The sequence below is a fragment of the Podarcis raffonei genome, chromosome 5, assembly GCF_027172205.1.
Source record: "Podarcis raffonei isolate rPodRaf1 chromosome 5, rPodRaf1.pri, whole genome shotgun sequence".
NCBI lineage: Eukaryota > Metazoa > Chordata > Lepidosauria > Squamata > Lacertidae > Podarcis > Podarcis raffonei.
The window spans coordinates 66,259,127-66,278,355 of NC_070606.1; the positions used below are offsets into that span (position 1 = coordinate 66,259,127).

Sequence of the window (19,229 nt, forward strand, 5' to 3'; positions counted from 1 at the left end):
GGTATTGTGAAATTTATTTTTAACTATATTTCACTAAGAATAAATAACAGGTTCAGACTTACCTAAAAAGTTTGAGAGTTCAGGAACAATCTCATATTGGGAATGAAGGCAATTTAATGTGTTTAAAACAGAAAAACTATGATGTTGTTAAAAAATACTATTTTTAAAAAAATGTTAGACGTTCATAGGGAAGTACCCTACAAGTACTTACAAAACAGAAGGGCATGGAATCCAAACAAATCCTGAATATTTTACTTAATTTCAAAACATACAACATATTTAAGAACAACAGCTACTAGAAAAGCCTCTGGGGAAGTTAACAGGCACATCTAGAAAATGCACCTGCATTTGACCAATCTTGTATTTAATTATGATGGTTTTGAATAAAATATGGGTGTTGTGCAATGCTCCAAATGGAAAAGAAAAGGTGGTTTGATTTTAGTAACTGAACTGATCTATTCAATAGGAAGCTTTAACAGGAAATTAACTGTACTGTGCCAAGAGTTCAGAAGTGGATTGCCATAGATATGTTGTTTCTGAGAAGAAATACAATTACCTCACATTACCATTTACTAACCAAAGTTATTTGTACAATTCTCAGCATGTACCACCAGTCATTGATCATGGCCAATATCTAATTTTAGAACTCCTAGCCTGTATCAGCAAAGGTGCATGTATTCTTAACTTTAAAATCTTACTTAAGCAAAGTCCTTTCTGAATTATGGTTGGCAAAAGTGGGGGAAAACCCTTTAATCTAGTAATATAACTTTATGGCATCACCGACATAGCTTTACAATAAGCAAAGCAATACTTAAAATCAAAGTTAAATATAGAATATTTGCAGATATTCTCCACATACCCACATGAAGCACAACCTGGCCCTACAGAGTCCTGGTACTTCTCTGAAAAAGTAGAGGGGCAGAGATGTCTGATTTAAAAAAAATCTGACATCTAAAGATTGCATTCCATGGTACAATAAGCCAGCAACTTGTGCACATCCAGCTTTATGTGTTTGGCCAAAACAACAACAACAACAACAACAACACTTTTTTAAAAATGGAAGGGATGTCCTGGGGAAAAGACTTTGGCAATCCCACCCACATTTGAACCCAGTGTGTTTTGCCTTTATGTGATTTGGCTTCAGGCGCGACCCTTGGAACGTAACCCCCGGGTTAAGTTGTGGGTTTACTATATGTATTATTTAATGTGCTACTACCACAACTAGTATAAATTATTGCGGATTTAACCATTTCAGGCACATGGAGCATATCACTACAGGTATGATAAACTACTAGTGAAAGTGAATCTTGTATGTGGAAAGACTCAGAACAAAAAGCAAACTAATTGGTAGCCTGAAGGCAATCACTCCATTATGCTGAGCTGCACACTGATAAAATCAGTCTAATAAGAATTTGGTCAGGAGGATTATGAAAGTGGTTTTTTAAAGTATGATAGGAAATCCACAGTGAAAACACAATTATCACAGAGTATACGAACCAGATGTGCCTGGTTCCCCACCACCACCACAGAAAATCTGGTGAAGTTCATATATTGCACAATCTTCCCTTTCACACAGGCATAATTAGGAAATTATAATGGAAAGATACACAAGCCTATTTAATTAACTCAAGATATAATCCTTTCAGACACTGCCCTAACAGTATTTTAGTTTATTTCCTGTACAAGGTTTGCTTTCCTGCTTTGTAACTTAAATACATTCTTCAATGTCTATCAGGAGACCTGAGAGAACCAGGTTTGCCAACTCTCTTACCGCCATAATATAGTCTTTCAATACCACTTGTATATTCATAGTCTAACAATAATAAGATCATTTCCTTGAAGTAGTACCATCTTCAAATAAAAGCTCAAGCAAACCTTTCATATTGATTCAGCTAAGTTACAGCAGGGGTGGGGAATCTGTGGCCCTCCAGATGCTGTTCCACTCTATCTCCCAAGGCCAATAGCCATGCATGATGTGATTTGTAGTCCAACTGCATATGGAAGACCACAGGTTCCCTATCCCTGTTATAGGCTTGTTTCTGCAGCGTAATGTGTTAAAATTCTAACAAAGCACCAACAAGGAAGCACAAAATATGCCAATGGCCTTTCAAGACATTTACTGCTCATCAGCAGCGATGCTTTGTAGAGGGTCTGTTATTTGCAAAGTGTACTTAAGTTCAAAATTCAGTGATGCAGTGACCTTCACGACAGATGGTTTGAACAATTGCTGGGTGATAAAAAATGCATAGTACAATACATTAGAAAAATTATAATGGCTAGTCTGCACCACTGACATCTACACTTCAAAGTAGCAACTAATTTATGATGGCTTGAGAAAAATTGGGATAAGGATTTTAAAAAGGGACATGAATTTGAAATCCAATCACTAGAATGAACCAGGTCAGAAACAATCTACATTATCTTTTATCTTTCAAAACCAGATTCCTGAAAGCATAAATTTACGTAATATCAACCAAAATATTAATGGCTTGTGTGTGTGTCTTCTGTTTTATCTTCCTGGGTGAGATTCTTAAGATTATTCTGAAAATCAAGAGTGAAATTCTCTCTAGTAGCCTCAGCAAAGGGGTTGTTGAAAAAGAGGTTTATGTCTAATGGGGCTGCAGTTTCTGAATCCCATGAGTCATCAGTGCTACTAGAGTCTTCTGTAGTGGTAGGTGGATAGCTCAGCTGTTCCAACTGGTCAATAATGTCAGTGAACTGAAAAGCTGAACTTGACTCAGAGCGAACTGAATATGCTGGAAAATTCACCATTGAACTAGCTTCAGAGTGATTAGCAGAGCTATAAGTGTGCAAAAATGGCATACCATTTAATGTCAAATTGTTGAGAGAACTACTTTCAGAACGGTTGTTAATTAATGAACTAGTTTCAGAAGGACTCAGAAGACTTTGCATTCTGCTTGCCTGAGCTTTAACTTCAAACAATTCCGAGGTATCTGATGGCTGTTCATTCCCATTAAAATCACTCTCTCCTTCAAATTCAAACTCATGGTCCATGTTCATATCTACTGCTTCTATGGAGCACCTATCAGGACTTGACTGAGAAGACATCATATTTCTTTGCAGAATTTCTTTAGTTAAAGCAGGTGACTCTGAGAGACAATTAGTTAGCTCTGACTCCTGCAAATCTAAACCATCATACAAATAGGAAAATGCTTCAGAACCTCCAGCAAAAAAGGACATTTCTGCTGGATCATCATCAATGAACTCTTCTGAAACCTGAAGCTGGGAGCTAACCAGTTTTACAAGTGAGGCACCCCTACCTTGAGGCAGATGCTGTTTAGCAGCAATGGCCATACCTGTGGTAAAGTCATCCACATAATTGTCATTTTTACAAGTATTCCTACCTTCTACTGCTACACCTAAACCACAGCTACTCTCAACATCAGTACAAGTGGGGGTGCAGTTTTCTGCAACATTACAAAGCCCAACACCTTGGAATGACTGGAGTACGGGTGATCCAGGCTGCTGTATCACTTTCTTCCCAGTTTCTTCTGATGTCCCACTATTTGCTTCTGCGGCCAAGCTCCTAGTATGGGATATTCTGGGCTCCAAAAATAAAGGCTTGCTCTCTGAGAAAGTGGGCAAGCTGGCAATGTTTGTGGCTAACGCATTATCCGAATGAAAGGAGGCATATGTACATGCATTAGGCCCAGAGGTTCTTAATCCATCTGTAAATGAGGCACTCTGAGGAGAAAAACAAGAGAGGAAGCTATTAGACAATCTGTTTTAGGATACATCTAACCATGTCCACTTGAACTGACAGATAAACATGTTTATAAGTTCATGAATTTTACCGAGATGACTTGACTGTGAAGACTGTGGGACTCATCCTTGCTCGTTTTCAGTGTGAGAGACACTACCACATGACAAAGGTGGCTGAATTGGTGCCCTCTGCTCTATCTATGGCATTTTAAATCTGGCTCAAGTGTTCAGTCATCCATGATTTGTATTAATTTTAGAAAAAAGCATATTGTGCCAACTTTTTAAAGGTAACCATTTCATTGAGTCTTGAGCTTTGAAAGTCTATTTCTTCAGATATGGTGGAAGGATACATGTAGTATGTGACTATTAGGCATAGGCAGATTGTATTGATCACTCACTGGTTTCTCTAGATTTTTCATGTCTGTTTTGCATTCATTCCTTTATTCTTTTATGTAGAAGTGGCCCTGTTTGGTCTTTATAAAATGGCAGAGGGAATTATTGTGAGGTGATGTATCTTTATTATATGAAATTGAGGATGAATGAACTCTTCATAGTATGACTAATGATGTTTTCCAGATATAATGTTCGGAGTAGATGAATGGAGAAAACTGGCCCTGGGATTCTTACAGATAACTCTTCCTCCTAAGGTCTACATGAGAGCACTATGATGGATTAGAATTCTGGATTTGGGACCAGAGAAAGTTGATTCATTATATGACTGTGTTAACTGTACCAGTAATTATGCATGAAATCTTGACACTCTGAAATGGCATCTATAGAAAAGTTTTTGTTATTGCAACAGTAAGGAGATTTATTTTCTATACACTGGTAAATCATATCGATAATGAACTACACCTCCTGGCTGATAAAGATATATGATTTATTTAGGACCAAATATTGATCTGGATCCAAAGAACTGCACTGTTCCATGAGCCCAAAATAAGATTCATGCTTTTAGAACAGCACCCCCCACCCACCCATATATATTCCATGTAGCAAATTTCCTTTGCAAGTAGGTTTTATATGCAGTTTGTGATATGGCATGGAGCTCTGCCATTCAAAAGAAAAAAGCTAAAAATTCCCTAGGCAAACACTTAGGAAAAATCGTTTTCCTGTACAAGCTGAAAAACTCTGAAGTTGATTCAGCAGTACACACATATTTAACATTACTACCAGAATTGGACAAGGCTGAACAGAGCAATGATTGAAAATATATATAATTTTAAATGCGGACGTCATTCATGCTTTAGAATGAAAAGGCTGAGTTTCATAATCTTTCTGATAATTCAAAACAGGTTAATATCAAGACTAACCTGTTTGGGTGTATCAGCATGCAAGGTGTGAGCAGACATTCTAGTTTTACTATGCCTCCTGTAAAGAAAGAATATGCTGTGATACCCTGATCACTTCATTAGCTATACACAGAAAGCAAACATGGGGCCTTCAGTAAGAAGCTATTCCTGAAGCATAACCTACTTCATAAGGCTGTTAGGTGTGATAAAGATCAATAGTAATAAATCAATGAGCCTCAGAATTTTGTCATTCATGGATAATTGTATCTGTTAGACACAGTGACTGCAAATTATAATTTTAACTAAAGAGAGAGGAAAGCTGCAAAAATGTATTTCCATATTCTGTAAGTTTCAACACAAATATCTAAAATACAAATCTGGGATAGGACACATTTTTAACATTCAAAAAATGCTTAAAATGTTTATTCATGTGGTCCAGATGTTCAAGATCTGGTACACCTCTCCAGACTCTCAATAGCCAATTTTGGGGTGCGCAGGGGGCTGCAGCATGGAAGAAGAAGAAATCATCTCCCTCCCTGTTCTGCTGACGGATGCTTTTTGTCAGCAGAAGGAAAGCTCTGGATACCATCCGGTAAGTATAACAATGAACAAATGCAAGATGGTTTACAACATTGAAACAAAAAAAGACTACATGTCTCCAGTTGGCACTATGTGAAGCAAAAGTGAAGTTTAAGCCAACATATATTCATGCCATTCAATCAAATCACTTTTCTGAATTTGAAACATGTTAAATGGTTTGTCAATTATAGCTCCTTCCTACTCAACATAATTCCCAATGTCAAGTATCTAAGCATTTTAATTAATTAAATTTGGAATATAAAAATGTCAAATTCTGAAGCTGACAAAACTCAAGAAAATAATAATACTTTAACAGTTTACAATCGCTAGGAAAAAAGGACTTTCATTATTGTAGACTAGACTAAGGAAGATACAAAATAAGAACATTAAAGACTCTTTACTTATATAAAAGAGCTTGTTACCTTTCATATGGGATTTTTTTCAACCCACTTTCTTTAACATAATCCACCAATTGTTTCTGTGTACGCCCACTGTGAAGAAATAAATGTGAATGTTACAAAAAAATATCCAGGAAAGTACATAAAATTCTGGGCTTCTTGTACTCAAGAAATAAAGATCCTAAACCTTTAATTTAAAAGGAATTACTTCCAAAGTTTTTCTTGGTTCCATTTTCCTGGATCAAAATGAACTGGGTTATATCATACCTGTATCTGAAAGATGACCCTCTGCTGAAAAAGACTGCTTTTGACTTTGGTTTTGGCTGATCAAACAGCCTGAAGAAAGTGTGATATTCAACACATATTTTCCAGAAGTTCTTGCACTCATCTCTACTTCCCAAAAGAAACTCCAGAGTGTCTTGATATGGACCCTAGAAATGAAACACAATGGGACTTTATCATGCTACCTCTGCTCATTTAAGGTTACAATGAGAAAATATTTAATAAAACTTTATTCAACAAAAATAGATGATAGAAGTGAAGAGAAAAACAACAAATAACAACAAATAATAGATATTCAAGACAAGGAGCTTTTGATAATAAAGTCAAAAGAAAAAGAAAAAATCAGGAGTGAATATAATGGATTTGATTATAAAATTGTAAATGGGGTAGAAAAACACAACTTACATTGTACAATGAAGGAAACGGGAATAAAGAAAAAGGTCTTGCCTGTCTATAGAAGCCACCCCATAAAATCTTATTTCAAAGGGATTTGCAACCCATGTGACTGGGATGTCAATAATAATAGTAATTCCTATACCCGCAGGTCTCAGGGCAGTTCACAGGATGTCACAATATAAAAACACAGAATACATAATCAAAATAAAAACAAGAACAACCCAATAACCTCCCTCCATAAATAACCTCCAGAGGTGAAATCAGAAGGATCAACATCACTCTCAATGGCTTAAATATCCCATCATTTTTTTCTGAGATGGCAATGAACATTAACTTTCTTGAACCAGTTATCTAGGGTACATCATGAAGCATCTTTCCAGCCCTGTGTAATAACTAATCAAGTGGCTACAAATTATACAATTAACTGTTTACATATAAGATCCTCATCACCTTTCTCAAAAATAGACAAAATACATAGTCTAGGGTCCAGGGGCATATTTTTTAATATCATGGTTAAATGTAGGTCTCGAGAACATGCTATAGAGCAGTGGTTCCCAACTTTTACAAGTGTAAAGACCCCTTTTAAACTTCCCCCCCCCTCAGATGCCCACATGGGCTCCTTTGAAAGACAAGTCAGAATTCAGACTTTAATGGAATACGGGTTTTACTAACATGCTTTTATCATAGTGCTATTACCTATGAACCTTGTTTTCAGGCATTAACAGTACTGAATACTGTATGAATGTTATTTCATATTTAAGTCATGCTTGAAACTGTAGAAGTGACATTATAATGGAAGTACTTACATGAACTTCTGGATGAAGCTTGATAAGGAATCGTTTTCTTTTGAAGCTTATTTTTCGGACTTTGGACCAGTTGAAAGTATTGATTTTTGTATTACCCTGTGTTCAATTCAATATAAAATAACTGAGGTATATTATACACAGGATTTAAACAGAACATAAGTTATAGACTTATACTGTCAAACCTTTTTTCTATCTAAATCATATCGTCTGGATCAGATAACTGATAGTTTAAAACAACAAGACTGTTAAAATAACCTCTAGTCCTGAAAGCAGCCCTCCCTGACCTTGCTACTCTGGCCTTTGACATTTGAGATAGGTCTTTTCAGGATCCACACTATTCCTGTGATTGCAACCTGTTTTAACTGTTTTTAATTCTGAAAGTTAAATTGTTGTAACCCACCCTGGGACCTGCTGGTGAAAGGTGGTAACAGATTTATTACAACTACTACTACATTTGGACTACAACTCCCATCAGCCCAAGCCAGCGTAATGAAGGCAGTATTACAAACGCTCCCATTAGTCTCAAAGAAGAAGCTGCTGCAATGGTGCCCTACTAATCCCATCTGGGTTTGATGAAGAGTGCTGCTGCCACAAAGGCATCTGCAAACATCACATTGTCTATTGGGACTGCAAAGACTGTTGTAGTAAGGATGTGGTAGCCATTCATTCAGAATCAATTGCTACATGCTCTACATGCAGGCATATGGGTCTATCCTCTGGGTTTAAAGTCTTCTGTCTGCATAACTACAAAAAGTTTCTCACGTTAAATACTGCTTTCCTACCTGGAATACCAGTACACCCATGTTTGATACAGCCAAATTAATTTTTGTTCCCTCACGGTCAGATGCCAGATGAAATCTCATGCCATACATCTCCAACTTGCGAGCTATTTCAAGCACCTGGAAATCTGATTCAGCTGGAGTTTGGCCCCTGTGTTAGCAAGATTGAAAATATTATTAATTACTTATAATACTATCCAAAGATATGAAACAGGAAAAAGACTCCAATATAGTTCAACAAGTTTAATGAGATCATATCCATATTAGTAAGCAGTCACTAAGCTTCAGAGTTATTCAGGTTTACTGTGCCAGACCAAAAGAGAAAAACCAACTAGCATAAAAATATGTTACAAATGGAAGAACAAATGGCAATCTAGTTGAAGTCATAATCAAACTCAGAGACATTTAATTATTCTTTAAAACAAGTGTATCCTTAATATGCCCTGTATTTCATAATTTTAAATGCAAAATGCTACGTATTCCATAATTTTGTAAAAGATATGCCAACATCTAATCTCTCTTTGTTTGAAAACATGAGAGCAAGTCAGTAAGCAGGCAAGCCCAATTGTACCAAACAGCTTTGCAATGTTCAAGACAGATGCATTACAATAGCATCCGTTGACTGTGTTTTTGTATATAGACAACTGGCTCCTGGTGGTTCTCACACCCACCCATTATCTGCAGTTGATAGGTGTCAATCCTTAACAGTTGCGCTTAAGTCTGCCTTCTGAATGAGAATGACTGTATTATCCTAGTACAAGGGCAGATCCCCGTTATGAATTTAAAGAATATCTAACACACATTCAAAGTGCATGATTTCATCCAAAGAATCCTGGGGACTGTAGTTTCCCCCTCACATAGCTACAATTCCCAGCACCTTTAACAAACTTTGATTCCCAGGATTCTTTGGGGGACATGATATGCTTTAAATGTGCACTGATTGTGTTTTAAATGTATGGTGTGGATGTGCCACAGTTGTGTGCAAGTGGTGTTAGGACCCTCTGCAACATGCTAGGTCAATTCACTAACACCTTGGGTAGTAGAAGTCCTGAAAATGCAAACAGTCCTCCCAAGCTGTGGTTCCTCTGCCTGTTTGGGGATCAACAGTCACGGCTGTTACAGATTGCTTGTTGCCTTCTACTCCCTGTATCTCCTCCATCACACAAAAGTGGAGAAGGGGGCATGTAAGCCACAGGCTCATGCACACAGATTATAGAGATATTTATTACAGATTAAAATGGTCAACATTTCTATGCTATTCTAGTGACCAGATGAATTCCCTGAATAAATGTTTGCCTAAAAAAACTGATCAACGTTCTTAAATAACCTTTTCCACCTACAGAAGATACTTTATTTCTGAAGTTTGAAAAACCATTAATTATGCCAAGTGATTTACCCTATGCAAGCAAATGTTTACAAGGGTAAAGCACAGTGAGTAATTATCTTCAGATGTTTTCAGTCGACTAAGCCTCACAGACTGGCCTGAAAACAATCTGGTCTAATTTTGTTATCTGCTAAGCAGATCAATCCGCTTAGCCATCCTACAACCAGTGAACAGCCAATTTGCAGAATTTTCTCAACAATAAATATATTCCTGCAGTTGCTTCTAGGATTTTTTGTTTGTTTTTTTTAAAAAAGTTCTGCCCTTGCATGGACAATAAATATTTAAACGTTATTGCAATATTCAACAATAAATTAGGGTCAAACTGACATAAATGTGGTAAGATACTGTACAGTACTTTGAAAAGTCCATTAGGCATTGTTAATTGGCCAATTCTGCTGCTTTTAACTTGGATAACTTTACATTAATTTGTAAACTGCATAAGTGAACAAAGTATAATTACTACATTGGCATTCATAAGGCCCAAGCAAGTTTGAAAAACATAGTTCCAATCATATACTTGCCAATGGCAGGTGAAATAGTGATGGATTAAAGAACACTTTTAGAGAATTGGTAGAAGGGGTGGGTTAACTACCTTACATAGTTAACCCCTCACATGTACACTAATTATATGTTGCAAATGCTGTATCACTGGGTTACTTTCCCCTTAGTTAGGACTCATTTATGGTTTTGAAACCTAGCCTTGTGGGGGATTTAATATCCAGTTTGTAGGAAAGAATCAACACACAGAGAACACCACACACCTGCTGATTGCTCAACCTTTGCATTAGCACTATAAGAGGAACATGAAGTTGGAAGTCTCCTGTTTACACAGAGAATTTTGCTGTGCTGTGTCCACAATAAAATATATTTTATGTTAAGCACAGAGAACAAAATACATTAAATTGCACTGATAATTGGATTAGGGTTTGTTTTCAATGACCATTATGATAATGTAGCAGCCTCATACCCATTGTTTGGGAATTCTAAGAAACAAAAAAATCAGTGCAGTTTTGAAATATGTGTTTAAAATCAGTGCTATTTTGAAAGGTTTATTCCACCATCTTGATTCAAAATGATATCCTATTAAAGGAGAAAACATAGAGGAAAACATTATGCTTAAACCCCATGAAATCGGTTCTTCTTAAATTTCATTTCTATTCAAGAAAGCTTGTAATAAAAGAGCAGATTAAATGATTATGTGGTCAGTTTCAGAGTCACACATCTAATAGACTATACTGTACAATAAGGAAGAGTATTAAATAAATGTAACGATTCTATCCATCTAAGTCATTCTCCGAGTAGACCCACTGAAAATCAATGGACCAACACCAAACTCCTACTTTGAGGGAAAGCTGCCCAGCTTATAGTCTGAACTTACAACTTCTGCTGCAAACCTACTCAGTGGAGTGAGATATATTTCACCTTTGGGACAAGACTCCACTCTGGAAAGTCTACCTGCCAATCAAGCATATTCTGATTTGCTAGCACTTCCCCTTTCTGTTTCTGTACTCAAAAGCCCCGTGGAGTATGTATTGGACAACCTCGCATTTACATTACTTTTTAAAAATAGAACTTAGAAACAAGGTTTTCAAAAAAAAAGTGAGGCGAAGTCTTCTGTCTTTTCCTTGACTTTGTCACTGTCTAAGCAATCAAAAGAAAGAATTTAAGATGTTTGTTTGCACTGAGCATGAACATGGTCAGAAATGTGGAACCTCTAAAAGCAACATTTTTAAAGATTTGTAGTCCTGACATTTGTCAATGGATTCTTCTCAAATTTGGGCATATTATACCACTCTGCAAGTAAATTATAAGAGTCAAATTTCATGCCACAGACTTTTCTTGCTTTTAGGACCAACAGGTCACCTAGCCAACACAACTAAATTCTCCTTCTAGCATTACTATGAAGGTATAGGTGAAATAACTTATGGTTAATGAGAGATATAGACAAGCTTATTTTGTTATCAATAACAGCAACAAATAGTGCTATGCTGAATACCAGAAATTAAACATTCATTTACACTTACACGTGCTTCCTGTGAAATTCAAGTATTTTTCCTTGCAGTCTTTCTTGGTTTGGAAAGTACCGGTTGTTTTTAAGATGCTCTCGGTCCCCAGATTCATCAAAATCTCCTAACTCAGCTGTGATAGAAGAGAAAAATATATTTGAAAGGAAATATTGCTTCACTATTGCAATTGTTCCATAAAGTTAGCAAATGGATCCTTGAAGGTATCTTCATCTTACAATAACCATTGGTTCTCAATAGTATATATGGGATGCAAATGACGAGATTTGGTACCCCTTTATAAAGTTTTCAAATGTTCATCCTGATGACTGGCACCCACCAGATTCACAAAATGGACTTAATAGATGGATCTGTTTCATGAGGGGAGGGGTGTCGGGAAAAGGGAAAATTCAATGTTCCTGTGCTAGCAGAATCAACATATGTTTGAGTAGTTAAGTTCCCAAGGAGATTCAACATAGGCACATTTAACTTTTTTTAAAAAAACTAAACTTATAAAAGCAAGCTGATAAGACAGAAAAGGGGAACATTATTCAGAATGTATGAAGACTTACTGAAAGCATGATAACAGATATTGAAACAGAATGTATGCCTCCTATGTTTCCCCCCTCTTTGTAAATGGTATTTATATCAGATTCAAAAGAGCCCAAGAAAGTCCAAGTAGATGCTTGCATTTAATGAGCAACACAAGTGCAAATCAATTGTGTTAATCAAAAATGGCTTCTGGAAGCAACTATAACAGAAGCAAGAAACTAACCAGGGAAGCTGTTGTAACTGCTGGATGACAAAGAAGCAAAATAATTACTGATGAAGGAACCTGTAGAGAAGCTGAATGGATTCTTTGCATCTGTGTGCTCAATATATAAGTGACATTAGATACTAACACTGCAGAAGGTGAGAGATGAGGAGTGCTGCTGTATTGTCGTTGCAGGTAAGGCGTTCCTCAGCTAGATCTCTCTTGATTTGCAATGCAAATAGATACCTAAAGGGGGGGAAATCAATAGCATCATATTTTGTCCATTTTACTAGTTGTTTAGCAGCAGGAAATGAAAAATGGCCCATGCAGGAGTGCTACAGGCCAGTAAGTAGCTGCATATATGCACAATGCTGACATTGAAGACAATGTCTGAGTGATAACTAAGAGTAGTAATATAGCATTGTCTCCTCCCCCCTCATACCGCCAACCTGCTTAGTGACAGCCATTTACTACTACCACATCAGATCACCAGCTGTTGCTAGCCAAGATATATGCTGTCACCAAGCAACATACAACTGCACTACCTCTAAGACTGGCAGGCTTTGTATCAAATGTGGCTAAGACATGTTCAAGTGTGAGGTTCAGCTATAGCTCTTGCTACCGTCACAACCCTCTCTACCTACTAGCTTCCCTGTGACTGACTCATGTCCTGAAGAACCCCGCCCCCCAAAAGCTTTCTAGTTAAGCAACATATTTAAGTTTTTCAAAGTCTATTTTAATAATTTTGTGATGCTATTATTTCTTCAAGTACAATCCTCCACAGAGCATGATAGAACATGCATCCTTACCCATTTCCTATGACTTAGGAGAAACCATGAAACAGATACCTTTTCAAACATAGCAACATATCCAGTATACCCTGCAGCCATCAATGGCAGTCATTTAGGAAAGGAGGAGTGCAAACAACAGAAAACAGCAGCAAGTAGTTTTAGCAGAAACTCAAAAATCACAGCTGAATAGAAAAACTGACAAGCACAGAATCACTGATGGAAAGGTATGTAGGTGGGCTGAAGTAAACAATATAGGAAGCACAAATGGCACAATTCAGCAGGAAAACAGGTATGAAAGGGCTGGAGGTGAGTAGATCTGCAAGAGGAAGACTTCAATGAGACTCAGTTAAGAACATAGGAGACACCATTTATAGGTACTTTCAACTCAAAGCATGCACACAAGAGAACACAACCAAATGGCACAGCAGTTGGGAACAGAATGAGAAATATCAGATAAACAATCCTGAAATTCATAACATCCAAAGGCAAGAAACAGAAATACGACTTGCTACCCTGAAGAACCAGTCCTAGTATTTGTAAACTACCATACCAGTGTAATCTTATAAATGTTTATTCGGAAGTAGTCCTGTTGTGTTTAATGGGCTTTACTCCCATGTAAATATGCACAGGTCAGGATAACAGCCTGAAACCACTGCACCAAGCAGCCAAACAAGTTCTTTATCTCTTGCAACAATTTTTAAACATGGATATTTTGAACACATCCTGGGCAAGTATATCCTCTTTGCACACAGCTGAAGCAGCATCACTGCCACTTGATTAGATCAGGTAAAACTGTCATTTTACACACACATACCAACTCTGGCAGTGAATTCACAGGTCTTTTGAGTTTAAAGATAATTCATTAATCCTTCTTTCCTATTTCCATTGTAAATTATAGTGCCACATTGTTTACCTGGTATACTCCTCTTGCAGCTGACCAGGGTCAGGAGGAAAGAACTTTACTGCTAGACGAAGCAATGCATTCTTTGGTCCTAAAATAAAACCAATGAATTCTATTAACTTTTACCTTTATAGTTGAAACACTGAATTTGAATACCAATTGCCAACTCTCAAAAGTGAGGTAATAGGAATTAGGTATTTACTGAATGGATCATGAACATTTTAATTTAAATACAATAACTCTGAAGTATACCAACATAATTCTGAAACATGGTTGTAATATACACCCTAAGCAAGTGATCTGAAATACAGGAGAGGAACCTATGCTAGCTAAAGTTCCAGTGGTAGGTAGCTGTTGAAAACTACTAAATGGTGGAAGGAAAGGGATTATGGCGAAACTGGGAGCCAAAATAATACAAGAACATCAAAGAACAGTAAAATGGACTGAATGAATGTGGGAAGTTGGCATAATCAAAAACTGAAATAGGATCTCATGAAGCTCCTGAGGTGATCCAAATTCTAAGGAAATTGCAGCCAGAAAATAAATGTTGATCTGTGGAACAGTGGAACAGGCGCATTCTCTGATAATTAAAGCATTTTAAAATGTTTTGTTTACTTTTGTTGTATTTTTATTTTTGATATAAGTCATTTTATTATTGAAACAGAAAAGCAGGATGAAACTAATTAACAAAACCTTCTAAAAACAAAGCATTTGAATTGATGAGCCAGTGGGAATGTAATTTTGTAAAGTTCCTTTAAAAAAACTTTGTGTTTTCCATATGAATGTTCTCCAGTTCCATTGATTAAGTGAACTTGTGTGTCATGCAAAACAGATTATCTTCATTTGCTTCAAATCTCTAGAACGGTCTTCCCCAACATAGTGTCCTTCATATGTCTTGGACGAAAATTCCTATCATCTTCACCATTGACCACGATAACTGGGAATGATGAGAGCTGTAGCCCAAAACTTCTGGAGGGTACCAGGATGCCGAAAGTCAGGCAATCAAATTCCGGCTTAATAAAGTAGCATAGGCATGAGCTGCATGCACCTTACACAGTTAAAAGTATGCTCCGAAATCCTGGCTTATTGGGAGACATGAACCATAGTTCTCAGTTCAGACTTAACAGGAAGCTACAGTTAACTCTGGCTTCCTGGATGGTTTCACTGCTTGCACAAAGAGGCAGCAAAGGGGCTGCATGTGGGTGCACACAGCTCATAGATATCCTGCCTTAATCTTCCAAATGTGGCCATGTTAAGAATAGCACCAAAAAGTTGCTAGAATTCTAGAAAGAAACACTAATAGAAATAGTATATATACTTACTTCGTATTTGTTTAATTATAGGTTTCATAGGCTCAAGCCAAATCTGAACAAGGAAAAAAGGGCTTAGGTGAATAATTAAGCAAACACTGCAGCAGTAAATAAAACCACACAGCTAAAATAATTCTAGCACCTGTAAACCAATACTTCGCTACACCCCCATTTCAGTTAAACAAATGTTTTAGCTAAAGGAATAAACCTCAAAATGTCTATACATAGACAGTGAAAAATATAGTGGAAAAGGTAGCAGAAGGAAAAAAGTTTCCTGAAGCGAATGAAGGAAAAGCACTGAGTTCTAGTTATGGCAGAGCACCTTTTGGAAGGATCACAGGAAAATTCATTTACACTAATGCTTGTGCAACAGAGTCCCTTGCCCAAGAAACTCATGGCAACTCTTTCTAGAGGTTTCAGTGAGGAGACTGAATGAAATCTGCCCAAGATAATAAAGCTAGAGGGCAAAGATTAGAATGAATGACTTGAAATTCCTTTCAAGTATATGAATGCATTTATTCATGGAAACTTCAAAAATAACGTCAAAGATTTTTTTTATCCACTGAGGAAAAAAACAGTTTTTTTGCAAAAGGTCTAGATAGAACTCTACATCTAAATATGCAAATTCTGCCATCAAATGAAGTACATCAGGCAAGTGTTGTTTGAGTACACTGAATGTCTAGATTCAATTCAATCTGGGTTCAGGCCTGGTTTCATGACTGAATCAGTCTTTGTCACCCTCAGAAGAGGGACGGCAAAAATGCAATACTGTTACGATTACTTGATCTCTCAGTGGTTTTTGATCCCACTGACCATATGTTCCTACATCAACTGTTCAGGATCAGTATAGGAGGCAATGTATTACAGTAGCACTGTTCCTACCTGTGTGGGTGAGTTCAGAGTGTAACAGTGGGACAACACTGTTCTATGGCCTCCTGCACTTGTGTTATGTGATTCTGCAAGGCACAATTTGGTCCCCAGTGCTATTTAACATCTACATCTACTACTGCTCCTTAACATCATGATTACGGAAGGCTGTGCAAGTCCTGGACCTATGCCTGAATGCAGTGGTGGACTGGATAAGGGCCAACAAACTGAGTTTGAAACCTGGTGAGAAAGAGGCTCTGTGGGTAGGTTCTTACATCCTGAAGATACTGCACTCCCTCTGAACAATCAGGTATGTAGTTTAGATAAACCTTTGTCATTAGAGGTCCAAGTGAACTCTGTGGCTAGCAGTGCCTTTCACCAATTATGGCAGTATATGGATCGGGATAGCCACTGTAGTCCATGCAACTTCACCGACACACAACATGTGCAATGGTGCACTCCAGCACATGTCTAGTTGACTTCACATCAAGCCTTATGCCATTTGTGTCATAGGTATTGTCAGGCCTGTTTCATTACTTATATTACTTGATCCCAGTCATGGACTTCCTAAACAGCTTCGTTTGATCTACGTTTTACTTTTATCCCTTGTAGCACAACATCTTCATTCTATGTCAAAAGATACAGTACAAATGCTACTCAGTAGAAACGAGATTCCAATTTATACAGCACTTCATTTCAACTCTAAAAATGCTAATCAAGTGGTTTGGTGTCTTTTCTTGAAACACCGTTCTTTTTGAATCATAGCAAAAACTAATAAAATTCATTGAAAAGGAACTAAACACTCAAATTAAGAGAGCTCCATAATAAGCAAAGTAGGTAGTGCTTGTTTTAAAAATGGAAGGACCAAAAAATGGCATTCAACAAAACTGTGTAGGGTTATTATTTGAAACAACTGCAGCTGCATCACTATGGTGCAGCTTTGCTTACCTGTAATATAATCCTCTTTCTCCTACATTAAAGGAATTTTTGTGCAAATTTAACCAGAGTAGAACTACCAAATGTCTTCCTTTAAAAACAAAGCTGAAAACACATCTATTTACAGGTGTTTATATTCAGATAAAAACATATTACATACCCAATATGACTGCATGTTCTGGAATTCAATTCCAAAGTAGTCCGATTCAACCAAATTCAACCGATTAAATACTTCTGTCAGCAGTTTCTGGCCATAACATTTTGACTGGAAAATTTAAAATAAAATGAAAATGTAAAGTTGAGTTTACTTGAAAAGTAATGGCTAAAGTTGGTTTCAAAGCTTAACCTGGAAACAAAAAGATAAAAATAGTTCATGCCAATTTAATGCTACTTCTGCACATATATCAACACAATGCATTAGAATTCTTCTTTCTTTGCCACTTCCATGTGGCCTGCATTCAAAAAAATGAACCACAACTGTTAAAATTTTCATGCCATATAAAAATACACAGCCTATTAATAGATACACTGTTCTGTAAAGTCTTAAAGGCAAGCTGAGAAACATTACATGAACAAAAATGAATACATATCAAAAAGACTGGGCAATATCCAATTAGTCAAAGTCAGAGTAAATGAGTGTGGATCTCACTCATTATCCAGTTCCAGGGAAGAGGTTTCTCACCTCAGGCTGTTTTAAAGTTTTTAGATCATCTTGGAGAAAATATATACTAGATTCTGACCATATACAGAAGAAAGATCTCTCTTAAGTCAATATCTTAAGACCTTGGTCCTATCATCCACCTTCAATCCAATCCCTCTTTGAATTCAATGCTTTGTTTTGAAACAAGCTAAAAGTCAGTCAAAGACTGTGCTCCCTTGTGGAGATGTTTCTGAGTGCTATAGAGAAGCGGTTCCTTTCAAAATTTCAATGGCTGTTAACTGGAGTGAAAAACGTGTTCAGCTCAGTTAAACTAAGGAACATGGGAATATTTTGTAACTTTCTCAAAGATGGATACTTTTTCAGGGGTGAGTCTGAGATAATCGCCCAAAGATATATTAGAAACTCATTAAATCCAATACGAAACTTTAAAGCCATCACTTGATTAAAACTGATTCCATGATCCTCTAGCACAGGCACGTCCAAGAGGTAGATCTCAATCTACTGGTAGATTGTGGGGTGTTCCTGGTAGATCGCTGGTCCCTCAGGGATCTCCTTCCCCCCAAAATAAATAAATAAAAAAGAATTTAAAAAAAGCTCAACCACTCTTCCTAAGAAAAGCTGAACAACTTTGCCTTTCCAAAAAAAAAGCTCAGCAACTTTTGCTTCCTAGCAAAAAAAGTGGACCATCAGATTAAGGTCCACTATTTGACTGCAGATTCAGGACCCTCAGCTGTGTGTTTTATATAATCAACTTTTTATTATGTTCTGTGTATATCGCAATGCTCATTCAGTTCCATTCATTCATTCAGTTCCATTCATTCATTTGCTCCCTTAAAAAAAAAAAAAGGCTCAACAACATTGATCCATCAAAAGACAATGGGTAGCTCACTGCCAGATTTTTATACTGTGAGTAGATCGCAGTCTATTGGGAGTAGGACGTCCCTGCTCTAGCACACGTAATGACCTTGCTTGAACACAACACTAAGCTATGGTTTACCTGTGTGAGCTGGTCAAATCTCAGGATTCCATAATCCCCATACTCTATTCTTCCAGCATAGCCACAAAATCATCAGATTATTTTGCTTCAGTTTTCACTTAACCAGTTTAACATGTTGTACAAATGTTAAACCATGGTTAATCTTAACTATAGTTAGCGAAACAAAGCATCTTCAGAAATTATCGTTTGAAGTTTGCTTGGTTCAGAAAACCATTTTTACGATTGCCCATAGTTTTTCTGGCTTTGGATGTCACTACAACCTGTGGCTGATCTGATGCTAAAACCTGCAATTTCCTCCACTAAGGAGTAAACCCTAACCAAACCAAAGTGGAGTCCCTTGTACACCTTCCGGCAACTCCTGCAGCCAACA

At 37.0% G+C, this 19,229-nt stretch overlaps 1 protein-coding gene across 6 annotated transcripts in view; it reads right to left on the reverse strand.

Annotated features, from left to right (window-relative positions):
* Positions 1 to 19,229, reverse strand: part of FARP2 (FERM, ARH/RhoGEF and pleckstrin domain protein 2) — a 64,422-nt gene that overhangs the window by 28,320 nt on the left and 16,873 nt on the right. For all 6 annotated transcript variants that reach the window (XM_053389913.1, XM_053389912.1, XM_053389910.1 and 3 more), the window contains 11 exons: positions 17,362 to 17,466; positions 15,411 to 15,453; positions 14,101 to 14,179; positions 12,545 to 12,642; positions 11,664 to 11,778; positions 8,259 to 8,406; positions 7,477 to 7,572; positions 6,260 to 6,423; positions 6,017 to 6,085; positions 5,037 to 5,094; positions 3,453 to 3,705 (listed from right to left, as the gene is read on the reverse strand). In XM_053389913.1, coding sequence (XP_053245888.1) covers positions 3,453 to 3,705; positions 5,037 to 5,094; positions 6,017 to 6,085; positions 6,260 to 6,423; positions 7,477 to 7,572; positions 8,259 to 8,406; positions 11,664 to 11,778; positions 12,545 to 12,642; positions 14,101 to 14,179; positions 15,411 to 15,453; positions 17,362 to 17,466 — 1,228 coding nt within the window. The remainder of the gene's footprint in view (positions 1 to 3,452; positions 3,706 to 5,036; positions 5,095 to 6,016; positions 6,086 to 6,259; positions 6,424 to 7,476; positions 7,573 to 8,258; positions 8,407 to 11,663; positions 11,779 to 12,544; positions 12,643 to 14,100; positions 14,180 to 15,410; positions 15,454 to 17,361; positions 17,467 to 19,229) is intronic.